We start from the raw sequence: 17659 nt of genomic DNA on the forward strand, positions 1-17659 counted from the left end.
TCAGACCAATGGGTCTATCTAGCCCGGATCCCACCGCACCCACAACCTCAGGTCACATCAATGGGCGTATCCAGCCCGGATCCCACCGCACCCACCCAGAACCTCAGGTCAGATCAATGGGCGTATCCAGCCCAGATCCCACCACACCCACCCAGAACCTCAGGTCAGATCAATGGGTATATCCAACCTGGATCCCCGGTGAAACCACCTTCCTTTTATCTTACTGGTGCATAGCCATTTGCCCCTGCAGGCCAGTCTCCCCCACAGTGCAGCAGCCAGCACCCGGGGCTCGAGAGAATGCCACCTCACCATCTACCTAGGGAGTGGTATGATCTTCACCCAGCTGTGCATAAGCCCCCTACCAACTGATCCACACTGCTCTTAGCCTTGTCCCCACTGCCTGGGATTGGCGTTACTGCCAAGAGCTCACAGACCCCAGCCGAGAGCGGGGACCCCACAGGCCCTCAAAGCAACTGGCCTAAGCTGCCTGTTACAGGCAGGATGCAGGCGTGTCTGGCTGAGATTCCCTGGTCTGGGGTCCACAGGACAGATGGCGGTATGAAAACCTAGTAAGCTATTACACATATCATGGTAGCATCTAAGGCATTAACTTGGCTCATCATCCAGAAATGCCCCTTGTGCCAGGTGCCGCACAGACCACTCCCCCCGACTGAGATCAGGGTCCCCCCTTGTTCTGGGCACCTCACAGACTCCCGACCAAAACTGGGGTTCTCCCCTCTTGTGCTGGGAACTGCACAGACAAAGTGAATGACAGTCTCTGCCCTACAGAGTTTACAGTGTAAATAGAAAAGGAGTACTTGTGGCACCTTAGAGACTAACCAATTTATTTGAGCATAAGCTTTCGTGAGCTACAGCTCACTTCATCGGATGCATACCGTGGAAACTGCAGCAGACTTTATATATACACAGAGAATATGAAACAATACCTCCCCCCACCCCACTCTCCTGCTGGTAATAGCTTATCTAAAGTGACCACTCTCCTTACAATGTGTATGATAATCAAGTTGGGCTATTTCCAGCACAAATGGCCCAACCTGATTATCATACACATTGTAAAGAGAGTGATCACTTTAGATAAGCTATTACCAGCAGGAGAGTGGGGTGGGGGGAGGTATTTTTTCATGCTTTGTGTGTATAAAAAGATCTTCTACACTTTCCACAGTGTGCATCCGATGAAGTGAGCTGTAGCTCACGAAAGCTCATGCTCAAATAAATTGGTTAGTCTCTAAGGTGCCACAAGTCCTCCTTTTCTTTTTGCGAATACAGACTAACACGGCTGTTACTCTGAAACCTGTCATAATGTAAATAGACAAATTCTCCCCATTCACACACAGGGAAACCAAGGCTGGAGAGATGCAGTGACTCACCCAAGGTCAAAACATCCACTCAATGTGCAGCGGCAGCCGGAAAAGTGAACAGAATGTTGGGAATCATTCAGAAAGGGAGAGATAATAAGACAGAAAATCTCATGTTGCCTCTCTATAAATCCGTGGGACACCCACACCTTGAATACCGTGTGCAGATGTGGTCGCCCCATCTCATAAAAGATACATTGGAATTGGAAAGGATACAGAAAAGGGCAACCAAAATGATTAGGGGTGTAGAACGGTGGCTGTACGAGGAGAGATTAATAATACTGGGACTTTTCAGCTTAGAAAAGAGACAACTAAGGGGGGGTATGACAGAGGGCTATAAAATCATGACGGGTGTGGAGAAAGCAAAGAAGGAAGTGTTACTGACTCCTTCTCATAACACACGAACTAGGGGCCACCCAATGAAACAAACAGGCAGAGGGTTTAAACAAACCAAAGGAAGTATTTCTTCACACAACGCACAGTCAGTTTGTGGAACTCCTTGCCAGAGGACGTGGTGAAGGCCAAGACTATAACAGCGTTCAAAGAAGAACTAGAGATGTTCCTGGAGGACGGTCCAGCAATGGCTATTAGCAGGGCTGGTGTCCCTAGGCCCTGTTTGCCAGGAGCTGGGGATGGGCGACAGGGGACGGATCACTGGATGATTCATTCCCTCTGGGGCCCCCGGCCCTGGCCGCTGTCGGCAGACAGGGCACTGGGCTGGATGGACTGTCGGGCTGACCCGGTACGGCCGTTCTTGAGGCCACACAGAGGGACTATGTCAGAGCAGGAGCCCTGAGTTCCAGCACCGGGAGCCGGGCCCAGATCTTTCACCTCGACGCCAGCCGGGCTGGCTCTGGGGGGCTGCGTTCTCACAGCGGGAGAGGAGGGGCCGAGCAGTGCTGTGGGCCTGCTGCCGGGAGAGGAGCCGAGTTAAACAGCAACAATTTCCCGGAGGGGACTGAGGGCGGGAGAACTATCCGGACTGGCAGAATTCGGGCCTGACCCGAGTTCCACGCAGCAGCCCCAGGAACGGGAGAACTGTCCCCCCTTCCAGGCAGGCCCAGGCTTCAGCGCCAGGCTGCCCACCCACCTGCTGTCCTGGCATCCTGCAGGCCGCCCAGCCTGTTCCAGGGAGCGGGTGCAGGCGGCCCCAGCCGCAGGGGGGTTGGTTGTTCTAGGCACGGGGGGTGGGGTGGGGACAGACCCTCGAGAGCGACCCCGGCTGCGGAGCCATATAAAACTTACTGCACACAGCAGACGGGGGGAGGGAGGCAGGTGCAGACGCACCCATTGGGGTTAGCTAGAACCCCCCCCCCACAAAACTCACTCTACACGGCCAAGTTCTCCACACACACTTTATTCCAAAGGGGGGGGACCCCGTTTCCCGAAGGGGGGGGGCACACGCACTCCCCCACGCCCTGAGCTCCCCGCCCACGAAGACGCTGGGGGAAATGGGACCCCGGGATCGGCCTGCAGCCCCCGGCCCAGCGGTACCCAGCTGTGGTGTCGCAATTGCTCCGGGCGGCAGCAGGATCAGTGTGTCGGGGCGATCGCTCTGCATAGGCCCCCCCTGGCCAGGCAGTGAACAGCCGCTCCCCTCTCCACCCTCTCCCTACTCTGAGAGGCCATCAGCAGGAAGGAGAACGCCTGGGAGCAGGGAAGGAGACGGACCCGGGTGGGGGGCTCTGGCAGGGTCCCGTGGGCCCCCCGAGTGGTATATATATCTTTACACACAGTTCATGGGGCTCACCCCCCCGTCGGCTCCAGGGAGAACTGGTCCCACGTCCGGCTGCTGCCCCACGGGGCGAGGGAGACGGAGATGCAGCCCCCGCAGTGTCCGACGAAGCCGGGACGGACTGGGGGGGGGGCGGGGGGGGAGGCACAGCGAACCACTCGCTACGCCAGCCCCATCTCCTCCAGCACGCTGCGGGGTGACTCATCCTCCTGCAGCACAGAGATAAGGGGGGAGGGAGGGAGGGGACGTCAGGGGGCGGGAGACAGAGTCCCTCCGTCCTCCCCACACACCGTGAGCAGGTTCGAGCCCCGTGGCAGAGACGCTGCAGGGGGCTGGGATCCAGGGACAGCCCCAGAGAGGGCAGCGACCCCCGTTGTGGGCAGAGTGGGGGGCGCTGAGAACTCTCTTTCCCCCTCCCCCCAATAACTGGGCTGGTCTCAGCCTCGCCGGCCTGTCCCCAGACCCCGGGCCACACCTCTGCCCCCTGAGCTAGGCCTGTCTAGCGCCCCCCAGCCTAGTGCCCCCAGGATGGCTGGGACCCTGGGAATGTCTCTCACCACCCTGGCATTAACCCCCAGGGTGCCGGAGAAGGGGCTGGATTGAGTTACCACCCTGGCCTGGCATTAGCCCCGCCATGCTGGCCCCACAGCGCCCTCCGGGGACGGGCGAGGGACCCAATCGCCCCCACCCCCCAAGCCCGGGCGTTAACCCCTCGGGCGCTGGGCGGGGCGGTTGCTGGAGTTTGCGAGCGAGAAGTGGCTGCTGGCAGCCCGGTCGCCCACGCTGAGCACAGCAGAGAGCTGCAGAGCCGGTGACTCATCCCCCTGCACCACAGACCAGGCAATGAAACAGCACCTGCAGTAGGAGCTGGGGGCCCCCCCACCCCACCCCCCGCACTGCGACACAGCTGGGGCTGGAGACACTGTGGGGGGGGGGGGGCGCACAGGTTCCCAGCCCCCTCACCCCAGCCACTAGTGTATGTATGTGTGGGGGGATGACCTGGCTGGGGGGTCTGAATGGATGTGGTCATGGAAGCAGCACCCAGGGGACAACATGGGGGGCTGCTCAGGGAGGGGGCGGCTGGGCTCTGATCCCCATCCCCGGGAGCGCGGTGGCACCCCAGGGGTTCATGCCCAGCTGGAGGGCGGCCCTGTGTCCGGGGGTGCCGGCAGGGGTTAATTCCTGTCTCGGGATGCAGGCGGGAGCAGGCCATGCCCAGCTCCGCGGCATGAACCCAGCGCTCTGGGGCTTGCGGCTGGTGCTGCAACTCCTGGCTCTGCTCCAGCTGGGGGGTGGGGGGGAAGCATTGGCAGGTTCCCCCCGCTCCCCCGTTGAGAGGCCCAACCCACCCCCCCCAGCTCCCCCTACCTCCTGCAGCAGGTCAGCCTGCTCGATGGCCTTCAGCACGCTCTTCTTGGAGGTGTCTTGGATCTCCCCGCCCATGAGGAACTCGTCCAGGATGAAATAGGCCTTCTCAAAGTTGAAGATGATATCCAGCTCGCATACCTGGGGCGGAAGGGAAGGAGAGGGGAGAATCAGGGCTGCCCGGAGCGGGGTCGGGGGGAGAACCCAGGAGTCCTGGCTCCAAGCCTGCTCCTGCCAGCACAGCGTGACGCGCAGGGCGGTGTAACTTACGCCGCTCCGGGGGGCGTGGGGTGGAACATCCCCACCCCGGAGCGACACGACTTACTCCTGCCCGCGTGGCAGCGTTGACGAAGCCTCTGCTCCCACCGGGTGGGCTGAACGGGTCGTTGAAAGGACTGGCCGCGGCCAGCCCAGATCAGCGGCAAACCCGGTGGCCCGGACATTAACGCCTGGCGGCGGATTCCCCGGCTCTCCGCAGGGAAGCTGGGCACAACCCCGGCTGGAGACCACAGGATGGAGAGCTGCGGGGCAGGGGACGCGCAGCGTGGGCTTTGGAAGACGCTAGCCGCTCTCTGCTGGCCTGCCTGGGGAAGGACATCCGAGAGCGCGAGCCGGGAAACAGGGGCCACCTCAGCTGGGCGGCGTGAGCTGGGCTGCGTCCCCGTGACCGAGACACCCCTGTTCCGGAACGGCGCCCGGGCGGGGGAGTCCCGGGAGGCTGGAGCCCGGAGGCTCAGTCTAGGAGGTGTTGAGGCCACGGGACCTGCCCTGGCGGCAGAGTGGGGCCCTGGGGTCGCTCCGAAAGCCTGCGGCTCCGTGACAGGGAATTAGCCGGATTAGACCAGGCCCCGCTAAGCCCAATTAGCGTTTCTATCCCCCGCAGCTCAGCGGGCAGGGCTCCTGGGGGGATTAAGGAGGCAGAGTTAATGCGCAGGGGATTAGCTGGGATTTGACACCACGTGCCAGCGTCCATCCACCCACGGGGCCCTCCGCACGGATGAAAGGATCCCGGGGTCACCCAGGCCCCTCGCCTAGGATCAGCAAGTCCCGCTGCCCGTCTCCACGGCACCACACCCACCCTAGGGTCACTGCCTGCCCCATGCCCCCGGGACCCCAGACCCACGTGCCCGGCTGCAGGGTGCACGTGGGGGGTCCGCACTCACGCTGCCGAAGTATTTGTCCAGCAGCTCCACGTATCGGTGGATCAGCTCCAGCGTGATCAACTCGTTGTCCTGGCCTTCGATGGCACAGCAGAAGTACAGGCTGGCGTACCTGGGGGTGCACGGCAGAGAGCTCAGCTGGGGGGGGCAGGGGGAGCCACATGGGAGGCTGCACGTTCCCCATAACCGGCTCCAATCCCAGGGCCCCACAGTACGTGCAGAGTCAGAGACCCCTGACTCTCCCTGTTCCCTCCTGTTATGCCCCCTGCTCCTCCTGGGCCCAGAGCAGGGCAGTGCAAGGGGAAACTGCCCCCCACCCCCAGGTTCCCCATGGCCCGTTCAGCCCTCCAGTGCTTCTGCTTGGGCCGCCAGCGTGGCACGTGGCAGGTGCTGACAATGCCGTGTGGCGGGGCAGCTGGGCTCTGGCTCCCAGCCCAGCAACGGGTCTGCAAGGATGACGACAGACTGCAGGCTACGGGCCAGCGAGTGGCCTGGAGACGGGGTAAGACTGGGGCACTGACTCCCACCCGGCCCCCAGGGCGGGGACTGGCTGGCTCGGGGGGGGGGCAGGGAATTGGGCCTTTTGCTTCTAGGGGGCACCGACCCCCATCCAGCCCCAGGGCGGGGACTAGCTGGCTCAGGGCGCCGGGGAATGGGACATGGGGCCTGTCCCCTCTAGGGGGGGCTGGCACCAGGAAAATTCCTTTCTCCCCTAGGGTGGTGGTGGTGGGAAAGGATCTGTGTGTGGAGGGGATTATGGGGGGTCTATGCGTGCGAGGGGGGAACTGTGTGTGGAGGGGATTAAGGGGGTTCTGTGCGTGTGAGGGGGGAGCTGTGTGTGTGGGGGAGTATAGGGAGGTCTGTGCGTGTGAGGGGGGAGCTGTGTGTGGAAGGGATTATGGGGGGTCTGTGCGTGCGAGGGGGAGCTGTGTGTGGAGGGGATTATGGGGGGTCTGTGCGTGTGAGAAGGAGCTGTGTGTGGGAGGGATTATGGGGGGGTCTGTGCATGTGAGGAGGAGCTGTGTGTGGAGGGGATTATGGGGGGTCTGTGCATGTGAGGGAGAAGCTCTGTGTGGGAGGGATTATGGGGGGTCTGTGCGTGCGAGGGGGGAGCTGTGTGTGGAGGGGATTATGGGGAGTCTGTGTGTGTGAGAAGGAGCTGTGTGTGGGAGGGATTATGGGGGGTCTGTGCGTGCGAGGGGGGAGCTGTGTGCGGAGGGTATTATGGGGGGTCTGTGCGTGCAAGGGGGGAGCTGTGTGTGGAAGGGATTATGGGGGGGTCTGTGTGTGCGAGGGGGCAGCTGTGTGTGGGAGGGATTATGGGGGGACTGTGCGTGCGAGGGGTGAGCTGTGCGTGGAGGGGATTATGGGGGGGTCTGTGCGTGCGAGGGGGGAGCTTTGTGTGGAGGGGATTATGGGGGGTCTGTGCGTCCGAGGGGGGAGCTGGGTGTGGGAGGGACTATGGGTGTCTGTGCGTGTGAGGAGGAGCTGTGTGTGGGAGGGATTATGGGGGGTCTGTGCGTGTGAGGGGGAGCTGTGTGTGGAAGGGATTATGGGGTGTCTGTGCGTGTGAGAAGGAGCTGTGTGTGGAGGGATTATGGGGAGTCTGTGCGTGCGAGGGGGGAGCTGTGTGTGGAGGGATTATGGGGGGTCTGTGCGTGCGAGGGGGGAGCTGTGTGTGGAGGGGATTATGGGGGGTCTGTGCATGTGAGGGGGGAGCTGTGTGTGGAGGGGATTATGGGGGGTCCAGGCATGCGAGGGGGGAGCTGTGTGTGTGGGGGATTATGGGAGGTCTGTGCATGCGAGGGGGGAGCTGTGTGTGGGAGGGATTATGGGGGGGTCTGTGCGTACTATGGGGGAGCTTTGTGTGGAGGGGATTATGGGGGGGTCTGTGCGTGCGAGGGGGAAGCTGTGTGTGGAGGGGATTATGGGGGGGTCTGTGCGTGCGAGGGAGGAGCTGTGTGTGGGAGGGATTATGGGTGTCTGTGCGTGTGAAGGGGAGCTGTGTGTGGGAGGGATTATGGGGGGGTCTGTGCGTGCAAGGGGGGAGTTGTGTGTGGACGGCATTATGGGGGGGTCTGTGCCTGTGAGAAGGAGCTGTGTGTGGGAGGGATTATGGGGAATCTGTGCGTGCGAGGGGGGAGCTGTGTGTGGAGGGGATTATGGGGGGGTCTGTGCATGTGAGGGGGAGCTGTGTGTGGGAGGGATTATGGGGGGTCTGTGCGTGTGAAGGGGGAGCTGTGTGTGGACGGGATTATGGGGGGGTCTGTGCGTGTGAGAAGGAGCTGTGTGTGGAGGGGATTATGGGGGGGTCTGTGCGTGTGAGGGGGAGCTGTGTGGGGGAGGGATTATGGGGAGTCTGTGCGTGCGAGGGGGGAGCTGTGTGTGCAGGGGATTATGGGGGGTCTGTGCGTGCGAGGGGGGAGCTGTGTGTGCAGGGGATTATGGGGGGGGTCTGTGCGTGTGAGGGGGGGCTGGCTGCTGGGGCTGCCCCCCGCCGCTGGGACCCTCACCGCTAGATGAGCCGTTAATGGGCTGCTGGCGCCCCCTGAAGGCGGCTTGGGCCCTGGCACGCACCAGCCAAGGACTCCGAGGGGTGACTGGCAGGGGGAAGGGGGGGCACCTGGACACAGCCTTCAGTGGCCAGATTTTCAAAACGGGGCGGGGGAGGGCCCTCCCTCAAAGTCCCCCACCCCATTAGGGCCCCTGGCCGCTGCCTGTCCGGACGGGGCTACGACCGCTCCCCACGGGTCCTTCCCTGGCCCCCTCTGCTTCACGCCACCCCCGGGCCTCGCCCTGGCGGGGGGCAGGGCAGGGAGGCAGCTGCAGTCGCTGACTCACGGCGGGAGCCTCACCTGGCGGCGGGGTGGGGCCGCCGCTGCTCCCAGCCAGGGGGGCGGGGCCGCCAGGTGAGCGGAAGGGCGGGGTGGGGGTGTGTGTGTGTGTGTGGGGGGGGAATCACCTTTTGTAGACCACCTTGAGGTCCCTCCACTCCAGGAAGCTGCACATCTTGGGCTTGCGGGCGAGCACCACTTGCATCAGCTCCCGCACCATCTTCTTCTTCTCCTTGTCCGAGGTGGCCAGGTACCACTTCTGCAGCCGCAGCTTCCCCTGCCGGCTGAACAGGAGCATGAACCGCATCTGCGGGGGCGGGGGGCGAGACCGGCTCAGACCGGACGCCTGGGTCCCACCCCCCGCTCCGCGCCTCAGTTTCCCCACCCTGTGACACAGCGCGCGGCGGGTGGCAGGCTGGGGCAGCGAGGGCCCTAGCAGGCTGGCGGCGACCCCCATCCCCTCGGGCTGCCACGCAGAAGCAGCTGCTGGCTGGTGTCGCCGGCAGACCCCAGCCCCCGGCGGAGGGGTGTCCCGCAGCCCTGCCCCCCCCAGGCCCCACGTGAGGCCCCAGCCCCGGAGGGGCTAGCGAGGCGGCCAAGGATCGAGGCGCCCATGGCTGGGCGAGCCGGAAGCCACCCGCTCCGGGCCCGCCAGGGAGCCGGATGGAGACGTCATCGCCGGGCCCGGACCCGTCCCGGGCCCCGCCATTAGTCACGATGCACTGCCGTAGCCCTGCCCGGGCTGTTCGCTGGGGCAGGCCCGGCGACCCCAGGCAGCCCCACTCCTTTCAAAGGGGCTCCAAGGAGGAGCCGCTCGGACCCTGCGCCGGGCCCGGCCGGACGCACAGCTCCTGTCTACACTAAGGGTTGCAACAGCGTAGTCCCATCACAGCCGTTCGACTGCTTCTCCCCCCCACCCCCAACACACACTATCCCCGTACGGGCCACACAGGCCCTAGCTCCACCCGGGACTGCTCCGGGGTGTGACACCTCTCCTCGACACGTCCGCACCACCCCGTGACAACCGTGCTGCCACACAGCACCCCAAGCGGGGCCCCATCACCCACCACGCAAATCGCACAGCGCCTGACACGTGGCGCGCAGGTCCTGTCTACACTAGGGGCGGCAACAAGCCGGCCCCTCGGGGTTGCAAACGTCACACGCAGCCCCCGCGTGTTGCCGCAGCTCAGGGGTTCGGCCCTGCCTCCGGCACTCAGGTCCTGTCTACACTAGGGGTGGCAACAGTGTTCGAAGCCGTTTCCCAGCAGGGACACAAGCCACGTGGCAGGCGGGTTCAGATCGCAGAGCTGGGGGCGGGGGGGGGGGCACCGTTCACGTGGCTGTTCACGAGACAGTGCGTGGGGCAGATGCGCCCTGGGCCCCGACCCCCGAAATGTAACGGATTCTACGTCAACCCAGCCCCACTGGCCATCTCCGCTCCCTGCTGCCCGGACTCCTGGGTCCGTGAGCACCCAGCGGCCCCAGCCGAGGGTGCCCCCCCGCCCCCAGCCCAGCCCCCACCCTGAGCTGCCATCTGTGGGCTGCCCCCCAGCTCAGCCTCTGCCCTTCTCCCCTAGCCCCCCTCCCCAGGGGCACAGTGCCCCACGGCCCCCCCAGTCTCCCTCCCGCATCGCCAGGTGCTCCAGCCCCCCCACGGGCCCAGCCCCCCCGGCCCCCCCAGTCCCCCTCCCGCATCGCCAGGTGCTCCAGCCCCCCCCCCACGGGCCAGCCCCCCCCGGCTCCCCCCAACCCCCTACGGCCCCCCCAGTCCCCCTCCCGCATTGCCAGGTGCTCCAGCCCCCCCCACGGGCCCAGCTTCCCCCAGGCTCCCCCCAACGGCCCCCGGCCCCCCCAGTCCCCCTCCCGCATCGCCAGGTGCTCCAGCCCCCCCCCCACGGGCCAGCCCCCCCCGGTTCCCCCCAACCCCCCACGGCCCCCCCAGTCCCCCTCCCGCATCGCCAGGTGCTCCAGCCCCCCCCCCACGGGCCAGCCCCCCCCGGCTCCCCCCCAACCCCCTACGGCCCCCCCAGTCCCTCTCCCGCATCGCCAGGTGCTCCAGCCCCCCCCCCACGGGCCAGCCCCCCCCGGCTCCCCCCAACCCCCCACGGCCCCCCCAGTCCTCCTCCCGCATCGGCAGGTGCTCCAGCCCCCCCCCCCAGGTTCCCCCCAACCCCCCCACATTGCCACGTGCACCAGCCCCCCCCACCGGCCCGGCCCGGCCCCCCCGCGCTCACCATGGCGACGCCTCCCCCCACCGGCCCGTCCGGTCCGGTCCGGTCGCCTCGCTCAACCTGGCCAGGTACCGAGCCCGGGCCCGGCCTCGCCGCGCTGCGCATGCGCCGGGGATCGCGGGGCAGGAGCCACTTCCGGGAGGGGGGAAGGGGGGAGCCGTCTCCCTGGCAACGGGGGCAAGAGGGCGGGGGCGGGGGAAGCCGTTTCCATGGCAACGGGGGCAGGGGTGGCGGGGGGATCTGTAACTATGGCAACGGGGGTAGAATGGAGGGGGCGAGGGACCCATAGCCAGGGGCAGGAGCCTCTTCCGGAAAGAGGAGGGGGGAGCTGTTTCCATGGCAACGGGGGCAGGAGGGAGGAGGCGGGTGACCTGTAACCATGGCAACGGGGGCAAGAGGGGACTGTTTCCATGGCAACAAGGGCAAGGTGGGTAACCTGCAACCATGGCAGCGGGGGCAGGTGACCTGTAACCACGGTAATGGGAGCCGTGTCCATGGCAACGGGGGGCACGATAGGTGGGGGGGGCGGGTTGGGGGGCCCTGCCTCCTTTGCAAGGTGGAGGGAGGTGGGGCCCAGGGGAGGGGCCGGGTGTGTCTCCATGGCAACGCAGGGAGGTGGTTGCCGGGACAGAGGAAGGGAGTGTCGGGGGGCAGGGATCGTGGGGGCCTTTCAGGTGAAGGATCCTGGGGGCCTGAAGGCAGGGGGGGATGGGGCAGGAGGGGCCCAGGACAAAAATGGAGGGGGTCCATGGGGGAATGGGGGCCATGGCAGAGTGGAAGGGGCCATGCGGGATGGGAGCATGGTGGAGTTGAGGGGGGCCACGGGGGAATGGGGGCCATGGCTAAGTCGAGGGGGAGGGATAGGGCCAAGGCTGAGTAGAGGGGGGCACAGCCAAGGGGAGGGGGGCCATAGGGGAGGATGGGGTGGGGCACAGCTAGGCCCGGGGTTCTGCCCCCTCTCCCCCGGGGCATCTCGTCCCCCCCGCACCACGCCGCCGTGCAGCGGAGCTCGCCGACCACGCACAGGACCGAGCGAAGGGGGTGCCGCAGGCCGAACTGAGCCCCGCACCCAGAGGGAAGCCACCCCCTGCCACTCGGAGGCCGCCACCCTGCCAGCAGGTAAGAAGGCCGAGGGCCTGCCCCATAGAGGAAGGAATGGGTGGATGGCACACCCCTGCAATCAGGGCTGACCCCACTGCTGCGCGAGGGGGCGTGTGCTGCAGGGAGCAGGGCTTGGAGGGTAGTGGTGGGGGGGTTCCCCTTGCAGCAAGTGCTGCCCCCCAATGCCATGGGGCAGGGCTGACCCTACACCTCATTTATCAGCCCCCGCTACAGCCTGTGACCCCACCCCAGCCCCTTCCCACAGCCAGCGGGCAGGGATCAGGGCTCAGAGCAGAGCATGGGTGCCAGGGGGTGGGCCCGTGGATCCGGAGAACACAGGGTGCCAGGGCCAGGGATAGGGGCAGCGAGCAAAGCCGGGGCCATACCAAGCCGACACCGTGTTTCCATAGAGATTTTTTTATTGCTTTTCTTACATCTCAAAAGTGTAATAGAAACCATTTCATTCAAAAATCCATACACACCCCCACACGTGGGCACATCCCATACAAGTACAGAAATCCTGCCTCGCCGCAAAGGGGAGAGAGGGGTCCTGGCAAGGAGAGGGGGTCCCCACGCACCAAAGGCCCCGGGGGGGGTATAGGAAAATGGATGGTGCCTCAGGGCGGCTAAGGTCACAGCCCTTTAAGGCACTGCTGAGCGGGATGCCTGGGGTCAGTGGTGGGGTATTTAAATCCCCACCCTGCGTGCTGTTCCTTTCACACCGAGGAGGAAGCTGTGGGTGGTGAGGGGGTGGGAAAACATGACTGTCCAAGGCCCACACCACCTCAGTTATTTTTAAACAGCTGCTGATATTTCTGGGGGGCTGCGTGCGGCTGGTGAGGGTGACTCACCACCGGCCCTTATCTGCACGCGCAGCCCTGCCGGCCGCATGTGCCGATTGCTTCACCCGGCTTCCTGCGCGGCGGGGAGCGACACAGGCCGAGAAAAGGAGGGCTGCCCGCCTGCCCTAAGGCGCCCGCCGAACTGTCAGAAGAGCAGGTCTTGGGAGAGAAACGGGGAGTTTGTGCTTCCACAGTGGACAAAAGGTCAGAGCGGCATCGCTCTGGCCGCCCCTTTGGGGCACCCCCCTCGCCCACCCACCCCATGCAGGCCCCTCAAGTGCAAACAAAGCTAGGAATATATTAGGTCCTCTACAATATATTACTCTCCCATACATTCATGCCCAGCCCATAGGGGGCCCCCTAGCCCCCCTGACCGAGAAGAGGGTTCCTGACACCCCCCCCAGAGGAGAGGGTGAGGTAGCAGCCTCCAGTGCAAACCCCCTGGAATCCATGCAAATCCTGGGGCCCGGGCACGGTAGGACCAGGGGAACTGAGTCGCTGTGGGGTAGATGCAAGCCCCAGGCTGGGCCCCACAGGGCAACAGCATACCTGGGATTTCCGGCCATCAGGGACAGCCCAGCGACTACCGTCCGACATGGTGCCAACACTGAGTGGCATAGGCCCCCTTGAGGGGCCTGCTGCCCTGAAATCCATGGTGGGGAGTGGGGGGGGCAGGGACACCCCCAGAGTCAAACTGAACAGGACAGGCACCTCCTCCTCACACTGGGAGGGGTGGGTGGGGCAGAGCCCCTGCCCCCAGAGAGGGGCTCGCTTCCCAGTCTGCTCCTAGCGCAGGGGGGGTCCCCACGCTCAGGGCTCCATCACCTGTCCCATGAAGAGGATGGCACCTGGGGGGCAGAGAACAGGGGGGTGAGTGGGTGGGGGAGTCAAGATGGTCACAGCTGGCCTCCTCCCAACCTTGCCCGCTCCACTGCTCCCCCTCCCCACACCACTCTCTCCTTCCCTCACCGTAGGCCAGAGGGCACAGGCCCACACCAAGCTGTATGGTGCTGAGCCCCTGCCCTGTCCTCTGACAGCTGGGATGGGCAGCAGGGTGCCAAGGTAGGTGGGCCCCATGGCTGAGCCCTTCCTGGCATTCCTCAAGCCTTAGGGAAGAGGCTGGGCACTGTGGGTTCTCTCCCTGGCTCTGGGAGGGGAGAGGGGGCTGGTGGATGAGAGCAGGGGGGCAGGGAGCCCGGACTCCTGGGTTCTCTCCCTGGCTTTGGGAGGGAACAGGGTCCAGCTGTTCAGGACAAGGGACTGATCCTCACCTGTGGGGTTATGCCGCACCATGAAGAGGAAGGGCCTGTCCATGATGATCTCCAGGGGGGCCATCCGGGCGTAGAGGATGGCGGCTGGAAGAAAGGAACCAGACGTCACCCCCGGGAGTCGGCTGGGCTGTCCCGCTAACAGAGCTGCAAGATGTTGGCCCCACCCACCTGGGGCCACAGCGCTCAATGCCCCCGTGGGATGGGCCATGGCAGACTAGAGAAGCTCTCTGGCTGGCCCCTCTGTACCCCCAGGCCGGCCAGCTGAGGCGAAGCCGTGGGATGGGGAGCTCCCAGGCCAGCCCCCAGTGCACCCCTGGGAGCCGTCAGGCCAGTGACCTGCTCACCTGTAGCGGAGGAGGCTTTGGTGCCGCTCTCATTCACCTCGATCTTCACCTTCTGCAGGGCCTGGGCCACGTACAGAGACTCCTCGGCTGTGAGAGAGAGAGAGACACAGAGCCGTGAGCCGGGGTCCCGGCCCCAGTGCCTCCCCCCTCCCAGCACCCGAGGGACGACGCACAGGCAGGTAGGAGACAGAGTGGGCGGAGGGGGCATCCCCATGCAGGGGTGAGGCCCTCACCTGAGAGGCTGGTGAAGTCCGCGGCGCTGGGGTTGAAGACGTCCCTCACGCCCAGCTGCTGCAGGGGCTGGCGCAGGTCGGATTCACTCTCCAGGGAGAACCTGTAGGGGGGCGAAGTAGGGGCTCAGCACCAGGAGTGGGGTGGTGGAAACAGCTGCAGCCCCCCCAGTGTCTGCCCCGGGAGTGTGGGCACTGAAAACCCCATGAAGTACCACATCGGCACCAGGGCTTCACCTAGTGTCCTGGTGCAGAAATAGAACCCAGGAGTCCTGGCTCCCAGCCCCCCCTGCTCTCACCCACCAGCCCCCACTCCCCTCTCAGAGCCAGGGAGAGAACCCAGGCATCCTGGCTTGAGGACAAGGGGGGGCGGGTTCTCACTTGGGAAGCACGAGCAGCCGGGGCACTCGGGTCATGTTCGCCTTCCACTCGCCCACCAGCCGGGCGTCGAGGACTCGGGTCAGGGCGGCCAGGGGCACCTCTCGGCGGTACGGGGCGGCGATGAGCATGCTGAGCGTTTCCCCGTGGTACGGCAGCTCCAGCACATCGTAGTCCACTTGGTCCGGGGTGGAGAACTCGCCTGGGTGGAGCGGGGAGAGACGGGGTTAACAGGGCAGGGCCGCCACCCCCCGCTCCCCGCCCGGGCTGGGGAGGGTCAGACCCGCCAACCGCCCCCCACCCCCGCCAGGGGCCGCCACTGACCGTAGTTGAACTTGGCCGTCTGCTCCATCATGGGCACCACCACGCTGCTCCCGTCCGACTTGTGGAAGACACGCCAGTGTGTGGCCGCCTCCGGGAAGGGCAGCTTCCAGAGCCCCTTGAAATACACCGCGTTCACCAGCACCAGGCGGGTCAGGTCGTCCACGGTGCCCGGCCCCAGGAAGTCACTGATCATCCCTGCAACCACGGGCGGGGGTTGGGGGTCAGAGGGCAATGGAACCCAGGAGTCCTGGCTCCCAGCCCCCCTGCTCTGACCCACCAGCCCCCACTCCCCTCCCAGAGCCAGGGAGGGAACCCAGGAGTCCCAGCCGCTCACCGTGGGTGCTGTCCTGGACCCAGGCGTTGATGATGAAGCGAGCCCGCTCGCCCTCCGTGAAGTTGACCTGTTTGACGGTCTGGCGGAAGGCGCGGGTGAACGTCTTCATGAACCCGGGGGCCAGCCCCAGGTCCCGCTGCACGAAGAGCGCGTCGGCAACGTCCACCTTGTCCTGGTTCTTCGGGGCCGTCAGCTCCTTGCGGAGCCACCGCAGGGCCTGGGGGACGCCCCGCTCTGCAGGGGAGGCATGGCTTGTCAGGGCAATGAAGGGTTAACGCTATGAAGGGTATCTCACAGTGTGGAGACGGGGCAGGGCAGCTGGTTATATGGGGACCCCTCGCCCGGCGCTGAGATGCGCCCATGTCTGGGGCAGGGTGTCTGGTTATCCAGGGACCCCTTGCCCGGCGCTGAGATGCAGCCACCTCTGGGGCGGGGCGGCTGGTTACACAGGGGCCCACTCGCACCATGCTGGGGCATTAGGACCAGTACTGACTGTTGGGGAGAGCGCCCCTTCCCCAGCCCCTTACCATTGACCCCATACTCCATGGCTGCCTTGATCTGACTCCGGCTCTCCCCAGCAGCTGCCATCTGCAGCATGGCCAGCACAGAGGCCACCCCGAAAGGGGAGAAGGCCACGTTACGATCCGGGGATGCCTTGGCCACCTCCCGGAAAACCTTCACCCCAAAGTCGGCAGAGAGATGGGCCACACGGGAGCTGGTGGGGTGGCGCAGCGGGTCGGCCACGCACAGGAGGGCCATGCCGGCCAGAACCACTAGTGGGAGCTGCATCCTAGAGGGAGAAAGCAGGAAGGGTTAGAAAAGAACTCAGGAGTCCTGGCTCCCAGCCACTCACGGTGCTCTAACCCACCAGCCCCCACTCCCCTCCCAGGGCCGGGGAGAGAAGCCAGGAGTCCTGGCTCCCAGCCCCCCTGCTGTAACCCCCAGCCCCCACTCCCCTCCCAGAGCCAGGGAGAGAACCCAGGCGTCCCGGCTCCCAGCCCCCCCTGCTCCAACCCACCAGCCCACACTCCCTTCCCAGAGCCGGGGAGAGAACCCAGGAGTCCTGGCTCCCAGCCCCCCCTGCTCTGACCCACCAGCCCACACTCCCCTCCCAGAGCCGGGGAGAGAACCCAGGAGTCCTGGCTCCCAGCCCCCCCTGCTCTGACCCACCAGCCCCTACTCCCCTCCTGGAGCCGCGTGGAACATCAGCGCTTAGTGGCACCTCTACTCGCCCCCCCTACAAACAGCCCACGGCTCCCCGTAAGCCCCCCACGGCTCCCCGTAAGCCCCCAACCCCAGGCCGATTCCAGCCTGGACACCCCGCCATCCCCTAAGCAGGGGCTGTCCAAGGGCGCACGCCCCGGGCTGGCTCCAGGGAGCCCAGAGCCCGGCCCCCGGTGTGTGTGCGCGCCCCCCACCCCAGCCGCTGTGCTCACCTGGAGACGTGCCGGGACCCAGAGGCTGTGCCAAGCGCCCCGGTCCCTCCGCCTTATATGCGCTCTCCGTGCGCCCAGGGCGCAGGAAGCCGGGTGAACTCATCCCGCCCCGCCCCGCCCCCCTTCTCCTCCCCCCCTCTGCGTGGGGGACGGGACACCCCTCCACGGCTACAGTCCCCAGGTCCTAGCGCCTGGCTTGGTGTGTGTGTGTGGTGGTGGTGGGGGGGGGAAGCCAGCAGGGCGGGGGGTTGGGGTTCCTGTCCTGTCCCGACTTCCCTCTCCGAGGGCTGCTGGCATCGGGGACCCCAGAGGGCAGGCGTGGCCCTGTGCCCTGATGCGCTCACTGTGGGCCCCAGCCCCCCCCGCCGTCCTCACCAGGGGGGTGCGATACCCCCCAGATAAAGGGGGGGCTGAGTCCCTTTTGCTGCCCCAGTGCACAGTGACCCCCCCCAGGGGACAGCATCCTCTGCTGTGTCCCCCCCCCCAGTGCATCTCCCCCTTGCTGCCAGGTCTGGCCCTGGGGGGATGAGGGGGGCAGAGCTGGGTCAGACTGGCGGGGCTGTGTTGGGGGGCAGAGCTGGGGGACGTTGCTATGGGGAAGCTCTGGAACAAAATAAACAAGAAGCCTGTCTTGGCACTGTGTGTGTGTGTGTGTGCGGGTGCGTCAGACAGGCCTGTCTTGGCAGGGTGTGTGTGTG

The 17659-nt window shown here is 65.4% G+C and overlaps 2 protein-coding genes and 1 long non-coding RNA gene across 3 annotated transcripts in view; 1 reads left to right on the plus strand and 2 right to left on the minus strand.

The window, feature by feature from the left end:
- Positions 1 to 2717: 2717 nt before the first annotated feature.
- Positions 2718 to 10856, minus strand: AP1S1 (adaptor related protein complex 1 subunit sigma 1). The gene is made up of 5 exons (XM_048833983.2): positions 10705 to 10856; positions 8599 to 8777; positions 5640 to 5748; positions 4480 to 4617; positions 2718 to 3320 (listed from the first exon to the last, which is right to left on the minus strand). Exons 1-5 carry the CDS (start codon positions 10804 to 10806, stop codon positions 3273 to 3275), a joined length of 576 nt encoding a protein of 191 aa, XP_048689940.1. The 5' UTR covers positions 10807 to 10856; the 3' UTR covers positions 2718 to 3272.
- Positions 10857 to 11620: 764 nt separating this feature from the next.
- Positions 11621 to 17659, plus strand: part of LOC125628743 (uncharacterized) — a 36111-nt gene continuing 30072 nt past the window's right edge. The window contains exons 1-2 of the long non-coding RNA XR_012666217.1: positions 11621 to 11820; positions 14318 to 14438. This is a non-coding gene — a long non-coding RNA (uncharacterized LOC125628743). The remainder of the gene's footprint in view (positions 11821 to 14317; positions 14439 to 17659) is intronic.
- On the minus strand, positions 12204 to 17054 carry SERPINE1 (serpin family E member 1). The gene is made up of 9 exons (XM_048834032.2): positions 16962 to 17054; positions 16053 to 16315; positions 15526 to 15759; positions 15192 to 15386; positions 14871 to 15069; positions 14493 to 14593; positions 14260 to 14346; positions 13916 to 13999; positions 12204 to 13492 (listed from the first exon to the last, which is right to left on the minus strand). The coding sequence occupies exons 2-9, from the start codon at positions 16312 to 16314 to the stop codon at positions 13455 to 13457; spliced, it is 1200 nt and encodes a 399-aa protein (XP_048689989.2). The 5' UTR covers position 16315; positions 16962 to 17054; the 3' UTR covers positions 12204 to 13454.

The sequence above is a fragment of the Caretta caretta genome, chromosome 28 (assembly GCF_965140235.1).
Source record: "Caretta caretta isolate rCarCar2 chromosome 28, rCarCar1.hap1, whole genome shotgun sequence".
Lineage (NCBI taxonomy): Eukaryota > Metazoa > Chordata > Testudines > Cheloniidae > Caretta > Caretta caretta.